This window comes from Castor canadensis, chromosome X, assembly GCF_047511655.1.
Source record: "Castor canadensis chromosome X, mCasCan1.hap1v2, whole genome shotgun sequence".
Classification (NCBI taxonomy): Eukaryota; Metazoa; Chordata; class Mammalia; order Rodentia; family Castoridae; genus Castor; species Castor canadensis.
In genome coordinates this window covers 115,872,020-115,884,544 of record NC_133405.1, presented here as the reverse complement: position 1 = coordinate 115,884,544, position 12,525 = coordinate 115,872,020, and the positions used below count along the sequence as shown (strand labels likewise).

Sequence of the window (12,525 nt, the reverse complement as noted above, 5' to 3'; positions counted from 1 at the left end):
ATTATCATATAACAATAATGCTAATGGGGACCCAGTATGTGTTGAATTTAAAGAATTCAATACTGTGATCCCCATAGTATATTAACTTCTTATTTAAAGTATAGGTTCTCATTTATAACTATCATAAACAAACAAAAATGCCTTTTTTCAAAACAGAGAACAGCAAGGTAAAACAGGTCCTCTTTGAGGGTTGTTACTATTGGGAGGAGGTAGGATGTAAAGAAAAGGTGAAGGAGTCTGAATGTAGTGTACATATTATGCACTCATGCATGAGAGGGGAAAAATGAGACCTGTTGAAACTAGTCCAGGAATAGGGGAAAGGGGATAAAGCAGAATGATGGAGGGGGTGAATTCAACCATGATATATTGTAAGAACTTTTGTAAGTGTCACAATGTATTCCTAGTACAAAAATGATACAATAGTAAAAAATAAATAAATAAAAATAATTTTATTAACATGTATTAGTTTTATATATTAACAGAATCAAGTGTGACATTTCAACACATGCAGTCAGCACACATTGATCAAATCAGAGTAATAAGCATTTCTATCTTCTTACCACTTCTTTATGTTCAGAGCCATTGAGCTCCTCCTTTCTTCCAGATTTTCACAGAATACATAATAGGTTATTGTGAACTATAGTCATCCCACTGTGCTGTGGAATACCAGAACTTGTTCTTTCTATGTAACTGTTTTTGTACTTGTTATCCAACCCTCCTTTATATACCTTTACCCCTTACCTTTCCTTTATTAATCATGACTCTACATTCAGGTCAATTATTTTGGCTTCCACATATGCAAAAGAACATTATTATTTGTCTTTGTATGTCTGGTTTATTTCACGTCACACAATGTACTCCAGTTCTATTCATTTTTTCTGCAAATGATAGGATTTCATCCTTCTTTATGATTAAGTAATACTCCATTGTGTATATATACCACTTTTTCTTTCCCATTCAACCATTAATGAGTACCTAGACTGATTCCATATCTTAATTACTGAATGGTATCTCAATAAATGTGGATGCACAGGTATCTCTTTGGTATGGTTATTTCATTTCCTTTGGATATATACTTATAAGTGAGATAGCCAATCACATGGTGGATCTGTTGTTAGCTTTATAAGGAGCTGCTGTACTGTTCTCCATGATATCTACTCTAACTTACATTTTCTTCACCAACTAACATTAGTAGCTGACTGTTTCTCAACAAAGGTGTGACAAAGCATAATTGGAGAAAGGATAGCCTCTTTGATAAGTGGTGGTGGGAAAACTGCATATCCATATGCATATGACCCTTGTCTCTCACCCTGTACAAAAATCAACTCAAAATGGATCAAAGAGCTAAATGTAAGTCCAGAAACTCCAAAACTAGTAGACAAAAGTATAGAAGAAATACATGAAGGCATCAGCATATGAAATCATTTTTTGAATATAATCCACAAAATGCAGACAACAAAAGCAAAAACAGACAGATGGAATTATATCAAATTAAAAAGACTCTGCACAGCAAAGGAAAAAAATCAACAAAGAGACAGTCTACAGATCAGGACAAAATATTTGCCAAGTTTTCATCTGACAAAGGGTGAATATCTAGAATATATAAGGAATTAGAGAGAATCCAATTAAAAATAGAAAATGATCTGAATAAACAATTCTCAAATGAAGAAAAACAGATGGCCAACACATATATGAAAAATGTTCAATATGTGCTTAGCCATCAGGAAAATACAAATGAAAACTACAATGAGATACCATCTCACCCCAGTTAGTATGGCTATCATCCAATAACTAAAAGGCAAACAAACAAAAAGCAAATACTGATGAGGATGTGGAGTAAAACATGTTGACTTTTAAATATTTGAAATTAATTATTCTCAGTATTTTTAAGATGTAAGCCTTCAATAAGTATATTTAGTTGCTAAGATTTTCCAAATAAAAATATCATCAGTCTGTTTTTATAAGTCATAGTAAATCTTATAAACTGTTTTATAAAACCATCATAGTCCCCCTAACACAACAGTCAGTAAATTAAAGGTATTTTAGATAAAATGCTAACAATTACATGGTGTGATCAAATACAAAGACCCTTTGTCTTGACATTGTTTATATAATCATAAACAATACTGCTGATTAGCAAAATAATTGTATGTAGAAATAAAGTTGTAATTTAATATGAATTATAAGGACCATGAAGAGATACCACTTTACCCAGCATAGAAGAGGTTGAGCCAGAGGATCAAGAGTTCCAGGCTAGCCTATGCTACATAGCAAGACCCTGTCTCAAAAAAATGGGGAAGGCAAGGCAAAGTGAAAGTTTAAATTACTAATTTGATATTGCTTATTGAGTTTCTAATATATTCAAGACACTGAAATAGTTTCCAGTAATACAAAGATAAAGACATAATCTCTACCTTTTGTAGACTGCAAACTCTAGTTTCTGGGTTAGACATACAAGTAAACCAAATATTCCAAGGACTATAATATGATATAACATAGATATGTTTCAGTAGGTATAGAGAAGGATGGAATGACCAAGTGTTTCTTGAAGAGGCAGGTAAGGTTTTTGAAAAGGTGATATTCAACTTGGGGTTTAATGGATGAGAAGTATAGTAGGTAGAAATAAAGAAAATAATAAATGTTAAACAGTATGAATATATGAAATCAATAATGAATGTGTTACTTTTAAATTTTACGTGCTAAAACTGTCATGTAACTTCAGTAACCCAAGGTACAAACATAGTCACATACTTTTCACTTTTTGCTATTTGTCCATATCAATCATTACATACTTGCCCTTAGTAGGTAGAAATCATCTTCTTTCCCTAGGCACCAACGTGACCCATGCATTCCTATCAATTTCTAGTTCTTATTTAGCCTGAGGGGAGGAGATGATAGTGCTTCATTCCTGGATTTAAACACAAGGTAATATGTACTTGGTCTCCAAGTTCACTGCTATGATACACATTTCATTAGTCACCCTTTCCCAAATGCAAAGTGCTAGATGAACCCAGCTTTTTCCCCCACAACATTTTAGCCCTTGGGGTAGAGTCTCAAGTGTGAGCTTGACTTCACTGACTCCTAGTGTCTTGCTAGGAGAAAAATCACTGAAAAATCTCTTCACAGGATAGGACTGCTCAAATTGACTTGCTGTCCTGCCTATATTGAGAAACAGCTGGCAGCCCCCCAAAATCAATATCCTCTCTCTCTCTCTCGTGCTCTCTCTCTCACACCCCCACACACAGTGATACAGGCTTCCTATTAATCTCTTCTTTGAGAAGCTCCCTTTTGTCTTATTGATAACAGGCATAATGCTCTGTATTCATTGTTACTACCTATGCTGTATCCTTTTATGAAACTATGTGGAAATTATCTGATCTTTACAGTGACTATTTCTTGTATGATCTCTTAATCCTTGACTCTCTCTGATCTAATCCAAAGTTTGAAAATAGAGTAATTTCCTCAGAATATAGATGTGAATATGTCAGTCCCCCACTTAAAACATTTCCCCAGCTTCCCATTGTTCTTAAATAAAAGTCTCCACTCTTGAACGTGGCCTAACAGAAGAACAAAGCTGATACTGTTTTGCTCTCATCAATTATCCATCCTCTTCCCCATTTAGGCTGTACACCCACCTTTCATGTACCCTTCACCTTCAGCCAATCTTAACTCATTTTATTTCCTTCAAAGTTCCCTCAGTTATTCTCAGAGGTAGTCCTTCTTCTCTGCCTGGAATGATGTTTAATTATTTCTTCCATTGAATTTTATTCCTTCCACCAATTCCACTCTCTGACCCCCAACCAGCTCAACCTAAATCTAGATGGGGTACTCTAGGCGTTCCCATATCCCTACAAATACACTCAGTACTGGAGCTTGAGGCAAGTAAGTGATAAAAGATAAGGTGAGCCATGATACAGAATGTATATTGTTTCTTACATGAGTGCAAGAGTCATTTCCTAAGTATGGCAGCACAAGGCTGCAGGAAAGAAAATGAACGACTAGGGAAATGGAAAGTCAGTTTATCTGAGAAAGAGGAGTAATATGAGAGATTGTGAGAGATAAATCAGGTCCCAATGACAGCTTCCATTGGCCTTCCTGTTAAGGAATGTCATGGGATGATCAATATTTAAGTTTCTATATTTAGTGAAATTGTATTGTAAAATTAGACAGTCTCTGGATACTTCTATTTATGAGCTGCAGGCATTAAGTCCCACCTCAAAACTCAAACTTGATTCCTTAAATAACATGTTATGTGAATTATTAATATATACCTCCTTAAAGGTATATATCTTGATAGTGATTCTAGACTTGCTGTTGAATTCACAACTATCTTGACACTATAACAGTACTTCAGTTGCACAAAAAGCTAGTGATCTTTCAACAACTTGATGCAAAGCAAGGCATGGTGGTACATGCCTGTAATCCTGGCATTCGTGAAGCTGAGGCAGGAAGATCCCAAGTTTTAGGCTAATCTGAGTTACATAGAAAATTCTGGGTCAGCCTGGGCTATATAGCCAGAACCTGGTCTCAAAGGACACACATAAATGCAAAGTACATTTGATTTAAAATTGTTTTATAATTTTAGTTGACACTTTCAACAGAAATGTGTGGTTGACTTCCAGTCAATAAGATTGATATGCAATTATCTATATTGTAATATTCTCTAATTCAATATTAAAATATTTAGAAAATGTACACAAAAACCATTAATAAAGCAGCCTCATTAAAAATATTTTTATGTTGCTAAAGATTAAACTTAAGGCCTCACACATGCTAGGCAAGCATTCTACCACTGAGCTGTACCACCAGCCCTTCATTGTTTGAGACAGGGTATAGCCCAGGTTGTCCTTGAACTTTTGATCCTCCTTCCTCTGCCTTCTGGGTGCTGGGATTATAGGTATGCACCACCATGACTACCAGGAGCCTAATATTGACTTTTAAAAGCTTGAAATATTTTCTGGGCTTGTCTTTTCTAGTCACCAATGATGGCTATTATACATAAAATCAAAATCTTAGGAAGGGCCAGGCATGATGGTACACACCTGTAATCCCAGCTACTCAGTAGGCAGAGATAGGAAGATCCAGATTTGAAGCCAGCCCAGGCAAAAAGTTAGTAGAACCCTATCTGAAAAAATTAGCTAGGAATAATATTTCACATCTGTAATCCCAGCTACTCAGGAAGGCATAGGTAGGAGGATTGAGGCCCCAGGCTGACCAGGGCAAAAATCAAAAGACTTTATCTAAAAAAGCAAACTAAAAGAAAAAAAAATAACATCTTGGGATTTGGACAAATGGTAGAGTGCTTGCCTAGTAAGTGTGGGGTCCAGAGTTCAAACCTCAGTGTCACAAAACGTAGTCTGTTAGGAATCTCTTAGAAGGCATGCAAACATGAATAAGAATAAAAGGAGAAAGACAGATCATGTCATCTTAAAATATTAGAAGAACAAAATTTTTAAAAATGAACTCTTATTATACTGTGGACAGAACTAAGAGAATGAGATTAATTTACCCAATAAAAATATTTTTGTTGAGGAACTTGTAGAAACAAGTTTACAAAATACTTATGCCTGTTCTTAAAAAGAGTGCATTCTGTTTTTGTAAGCACAATTTCAAGAGATGTTCACTAAGAACTCAAAGTGTAGCTCTGAGGCTTCCAGTCCTTAGGAAACTCCTTCCTTGCAACATAAGGACCCTCCACAAAGATTTTCATAATTTATTGCCACAGCTAATTGAGAAAGTCGGCTTACTTCAGATGCCAGCAAAGGTGTCAGTTTGGCTCAGTTTTCAGCCTCTCTTGTGGTGCCCATCCCTAAAGAGTTCTCTTTCCCCAATACAACTGGTGTAGGCACTTACCGGACCCCATTTTGCTCCCAGTTTCTGGCTCTACTTGAAACCAGTAAGATCATATAGTATGTGCTAGAATATTTCAGATATGTAGTGTTGGCTGCAGTTTGGGTAAACCAGATATAATAAAATTACACAAAGTGTCCTAAAATATAGAATGTCCTTCTATAGGCATTGGAATTGCTACTGCAATCTTTCAGTCAGAAACTTCCATTTACCTTATTAAAGTAGTCGGCCAACCTGTATTCACCATTATAATAGTCTCTCCTGAGCAGCAAAGTGAAAGCAGCTAATCTCCACAATAGCATCCTTGATTTTACCTTGGATAAAAATCCCAAATATTTATTATCATGAATTATTTATTTTTTAATGTACTTTTCTATCTAGGTTTACATTGCTTTGCTTAAAATATTATTTCTTATGAAGTAAAAAAATCTTAATAACATTTTCTTAGAATCTCAGATTTACTATTTCTTTTCTTTCCCAAAGTTTGTGTTTTCTCTTTGAATTTACCACATTCAAGACTGAGAAACACTTTCTAGCCACTCTATGAAATCTTAGAATTATCAGCATTATATACTGTCTGACATCATGCCTTGAAAAGGTCATATCACCTCTGTGTTATCTTTCTCAATAATTCCTGACTTCAATATAATCATGAGAAAACATCAGGTAAAACTAGTTGGAAGAACATTCTATAAAATAACTGACTGGTCCTCTTCCAAATATTATAAGTAACTCTCATTCCACTAAACAAGCCATACTAGGTCAAAGTACACATTCTATAAATTTGACAAAAATGGAAGATACCTGAAAATTATTATTCTAGAAAAATATTTCATTAAGTGTCTGAGATGATCAAAATGATAGTTGCTACTTTGCCTATGATAACTGTGTACAAATAGTTTTATAACACATTTCCATCACATCTTTCCACAGGTGATTCAGCTAATCTAACCTGCAGAGCTTTCTTCGGGTACAGTGGAGATGTCAGTCCTTTAATTTATTGGATGAAAGGAGAGAAGTTTATTGAAGATCTGGATGAAAACCGAGTTTGGGAAAGTGACATTAGGTAAAACCATTTTTTTCTTTTTACCTGTACAATGGAGTTAACATTTACTCTGTTATCAAGTAAAAAGTGAGCTAAAACAAATGAAAGTTTTCCTATTTTCATAATAAAAGTACTGTAATATTTAATAACAAAGAAATAAAGCCCTATTGAGACTCACTGTGGAATTGCAAAATATGAATGCTATTTGCAAGGAATTTAAGAGAAATTTAAAAAGGAGTGTTTCACTAGTAATATACTGAATGTGAGACCAAAATATTGCTAATATAGAAAATGAGAAGCTTATTGTATCTTTGAAAAATTCAGTGTGCCTTTTATTTCTAAAAGCCTTTTTTAATTGTTGAGAGGAAACATTGGCAAGGTATTATGAACATTCAGCCTAAAACAACCTCTATCATTTTCTTTTATGATTTTACATAGTTAAGCTACCAAGAGTATATAAAGCACACGATGGAACAATAAGAAGATATACAAGTGTTTTCATCATCTTTCTTACTCTGAGTTTAAGGTCTAAATATTTATGTAGTGGAAATACCAAGAAAATAAACATTAAAAATATCATACATTTTAAAGTCATAATGTATAAACTTCTTTTTTTCAATGTGTTTACATATTTATTCATTTATTTTTAATTAACAAGGCATTCAACACTGACAAAAATTATGCTTGGGCATAAATACTTTTTTTAAATATTTATTTTTAATCATAATTTAAACAAGCAAAGACATTCACAATAATAACTAAGTTATAACCAAATTTAAATGATCATTTCTAAACACTTCCGTTTAAATGTTGCATCTTCTAGCTGTATATAAGGGTTTGAACCATGATCCTTCTTTTTAAATGTCAAGATTTTTAAAAATTTTATCAAAGCTATAAGAGAAAATGTTTTTGAGTAGAAAATGAAAACATCTAAAACTGTCATATAAGATCATCTGTATTGAGATCTTCTTTCTGGTGGGAAACATACGATATCTTACTCTGGAATGCTCTGATTAGATTCTGGATGGCCCAGATTGGGCAATTCTCCAATATGTACTAAAATGTTCTTCTGTCATTTTTCATACTTAAATCTTCACTCAGTTTTTACCCATATTTATGAATTTTTAAAATTAAAAAAGTACTATCAACCTTCTGAATTTTACTGTCTCTGTTTTTGCATGTGCTTGTGGAAGGTTCTAGAAAGGTTTTTCTCTTTAATTCTGCATTAAGCAGTACTGCACAGAGATGAGTTATCAACAGGTGGGAGGGTGGAAAAGAAGCCCTAGTTTGAGAAGTTTTCCATTTGTTCTGAGGTTGGTAAAATCTTTGATAGCAAGGTTAGTGAGCATTTACCATTTATTTTAAATGTCAGAATTAAATACCTATCAGAACTTTTAGTGTACAGGTTTATAATTTCATATTTCTTTAAAACTAGGCAGCTGGTTTGTATCATTAACAAAAGTCAGGCTGGAGGTTTCATTTGAAATGTCAAAATAGCTCAGAAATTTTTTTTCTTTCTTTCCCTCTTTTAAAAAATTAACCTGGTATATAATTAAGCCTCCAGTCTAAGACTTTAGAATTTCTTATCTCATCTTTACATCATATTTCTTCTTAAAAGAAAAGCAATTTGTAAACTTTTCTTCAAGGTCTCTCTCACCTCTTTATTATGACAGTATGATTGTCCTGATAAGAGAGATAATTAACTGCAACTTCATTAAAATGTACAAAGACAAGCTTCCATATTAGAAGTGAAGAAGAAAAGGGCATGATATAATTTAATTAACATATCATCAATCCATAGTCAAATTTGACGCTCAGACTCAATATTTTCACATCAAATTCAGATTCGGATTCATCTACATTTCCTTCTTTCTCGTGTATGTGTATGTTTGTGTGGGGTTTTTTTTTCGTTTTGCTTTATGTTTTAGAATTCTTAAGGAACATCTTGGAGAACAGGAAGTTTCTATCTCATTAATTGTGGATTCTGTGGAAGAAGGTGACTTGGGAAATTATTCCTGCTATGTTGAAAATGGAAATGGACGTAGACATGCCAGTGTTCTCCTTCATAAACGAGGTGAGTATAATTTTCCATGCCTGAGTGATAAACAATGTGCAAGGGGAGAGAAATCATTAGGATCCAAAAGACAAATTAAATGTTGGGGTTTTTAACACAAAATTATCCTAAATAAAATAATCACATTAGCATTAAGACCATCAAGTGTTACTGGACCAAAGTCCATCTATTCACTGTTTGAGAGCCAATACTTGGAAATGAGAGTTGGCAGAAGGAAATTAGATTTATGTAAGGGCCAGCATACTGAAAAGATGGGGATAACTATTATTCTCAAATGAAAGAACATCTAAGGCATCTGCATATAGGAAAGGGAGTTTATAGGGAGGAAAATGGATACAGGGGGCAATGGACAGGAAGACTATGTACTAGTTAGGGCATTCATCATCCAGGGTATGTGCTTTTTTTTTGTTTCCCCCTCTGGCCAAAGCATCACAATCAACTTTGACCTCCTGGAACTAGCTGCTGTCATTATTCAGACAAACATATGACTTTTCTGCAAGTTAATCCTCATAGCAACTTATATGCTTTATAGTTATCTGATATACTGCACTAGAATAAGGAGGTATATTAGACATTCTGATGCTATCTAAGAGTCACCAGATGTTCTGGATTTTGTAAATATAAAGACTATTTAGCATTTAACATCCTAATAATTTAGCTGTGCCTTTTCTTTAGAATTTAGAATGCTAGACAAAAGAAGGGGAAGTCAAAGGAGTACTCCCAAAGAGGCAGCCACTTACAAAAGCAGAGAGCATAATAGAAGGGTGACTAGTTCAGACTCTGGAGTCAAATTTCAAGTCCTAGCTCTGCTTTAATATCAACTTGAGTAAGATATTTAACTTCCCTAAGTGTCAGGTTTTTGCTATATACCGTGGAGAAAATTATATTATTAACTCTTTAGTGTGTTATATGAACAAAATTTTTACCAGTGGGTGGTCTCAGAAGACCCTGGTCAAGAAGATCTCAGATTCTTGTGTCTCACAAACAAAGAATTGGACAGAGACACAGATTGCAAAGCAGGAGCAAAGTTTTATTGAAAGAGAAAAGAAAGTGTAGGTATAAGAACACACTGGGAGGGTGAGGTGGGCACTGGTCAGATGGCTCAGGAACCATGATCTTTGTTTAATGGGTAATTCATAAGTTGTAAAGGAAAATGGTGGGGAAAATCTAGGCAGTCTTTGCAAGAAGAACTAGGATAATTGATAGGCTTGATTGGCAAGGTCTTGTTATATAATATGGGGTATTCTGCTCATGTGCTTTTGCTGATTCCCAGGCTTTTAATTGTATGTATGAGATGCAACCAATATTCATGAAGTCTTAGGTAGACAGCATTACCATTTTCTGGTCTGGACCTATCAAGAGACTCTATTGTCTTTTGGGGGAAATTACAACAGCCAAGGAATTTACAACTGCAATCCTTACTATAATATGACCAAAACAGGGGGTGTCCAAGGATGGTACTGGGTGAGTTCAAGGAGTTTAGTTGTTGAAGAAGGTTGAGTCCCATGGCATTTTTTGGTTTTGGTTTTGTTTTATCCTTGTCACTAACCTGCCTCAAAGGAAGATAATAAATGTGAAGGGCTTGACACATAGCCTATACACAGAAAATATTCAATTAAATGTCATTTATTATTATTAGAAGTAGGTATTAGGTAACTAAAATAATTTAAATGTTTTTAAATCAAAGATCTTATCATTATTGGAAGGTTGTTCCTTTAGTGTAAGAACTATGTCTGATGAACTTCCTAGTACAGTACTTCTTGACTTTTTTTCTGTATTCCATAGCTTTTATGATTTATGTCCTCCCATGATTGACAAAAATGTTTTGTGAATAAGATGAGTACAGTGCCTGCAACAGAAACTGACTCTACATCAGCCTCATCACCTTATACACAGGGTTAAATACATATAAATGTATTTTGAGTTGTTTGAAATTAGAGGTGATTGTAAATAAAAACCATGTCTTTGTATTAGTAAAATTTTTCATGCATATTACAAGAGGGAAATATATTTTGTCTATATTATACTAAGTAAAAATGTTCTAGTCTTTGGGATAAGTACACTTGATAGTCTCTTACTCAGCAAATTTACAATGATTTTAATTTCAAAGCACATGTTTAATCCTAGACTCGTTGGGTTTGAAACGAAAGAGAGCATTAAAAGCTGCTCCCCCTGCTTTATTGGAAAATAGATTCCCTTTGAATAATGTTACTGAAAGCTATTAAAATAGATGCTTCTGTTGTCAAGGTGACTACAATACTAAAATAGTATATTCTTTAGGAGTGTGAATAGGGGGGAAGTAAGCATCAGCTAGCAATATTTCTTTCTGTAGCTTAATATATAATTAATCAATGAAGGAATTCGAGTACAGTTTATACTGGATAACATTCCCTCTTAAGGAAGCCCATTCTATCTTTGGAAAAATCTGTTTGAAAGCATCCCCATTTCACTGTCTTTTTATCCATTGGCTCTACTACTACACTTTTAATAACTTTTCTCCAAGATAGTCCTTCAAATGTTTGGCGATTGTCCTCATGACCCTGCTAGACCTTTATTTCACCAGATTCGACCTCTTAGCAACTTTATTTATTCTTTATTTATATGTATCATTCTTGTCACTGTCTTGAATGTACTCTAATTAAGGAGTTTAAATTATTCCTTTAAAATGGAAGTAGTGGAGATATAACAGGTACTTAAAAGCTGAGTTTGCTGAAAAGCACTGACTCCTTACTGAGCCCCATGAATTAATAGAAAGCAGGATAAAAGCTTGGCATCCCAGTTTCCATTTTGTACCTGTATCCTTTTCTCTGAGCCATTCTTTCTTACAGTTACTTTCCAGATAAGACAGGACTGATGGATAAACATCTTGTGCCAGAAGACAAAGCTATCCCCCACCAGGCTTCTATGATTAGTGAAAACCCAATTTCACTAATCCTCAGATGAGCAACCAGACCACCTGTGAACACTACCTCTGACCACAGGGACACACTTGGGACAGGGACTGTTTAATATTTATGAATAGCTCTCAATCTCTCTCTCATCCCCATCCCCAATTCTTCCTCTATTTTAAACCTAAAGCACAAGTGTGTACCTAGAAGAAGGGTTGAAATGCATACCTTGTCTTTTTCTTTTGGAATGCCCATGCCATGTTAATTAGATGTCTTTTCTCTGACCTCCAACATTACTGGCCTCTGTATTTGGCGTATTAGGGCTAGCAGAGGAACCTCATATGTGGAACCCTGGAAGGATGGGCTTATGGCCAAAACATCACTTTCAGAGAGAATTTATATGGTATCTGTATATATAAAAGTCTTGGTTTGGACAAATGTAGTTCCCTTAAAGGCAAGGTGGTGCTGGCAGTTAAGTAGCCATCATAAGGAGAAGGGAAGGAAAATTAATTGTACATAAAGGTAAAGCTATTAAAACTGTTTTTGCCTAAAGGCATTCAGCCAGGAAGAGTCAAACACCCTCCAGGCTATTTTTAGCATAAGGTTAAGTTGCCCAATGAAAGAAAAGCTTCCAGTTTTCAAAAAATAAGTGATTGAAGAATCAAAGA

The 12,525-nt window shown here is 34.5% G+C and overlaps 1 protein-coding gene across 4 annotated transcripts in view; it reads left to right on the top strand.

Moving 5' to 3' along the window:
- Il1rapl1 (interleukin 1 receptor accessory protein like 1) overlaps positions 1 to 12,525 on the top strand; it is a 1,357,677-nt gene that overhangs the window by 1,301,536 nt on the left and 43,616 nt on the right. For all 4 annotated transcript variants that reach the window (XM_074063978.1, XM_074063976.1, XM_074063979.1 and 1 more), the window contains 2 exons: positions 6,784 to 6,916; positions 8,824 to 8,969. In XM_074063978.1, coding sequence (XP_073920079.1) covers positions 6,784 to 6,916; positions 8,824 to 8,969 — 279 coding nt within the window. The remainder of the gene's footprint in view (positions 1 to 6,783; positions 6,917 to 8,823; positions 8,970 to 12,525) is intronic.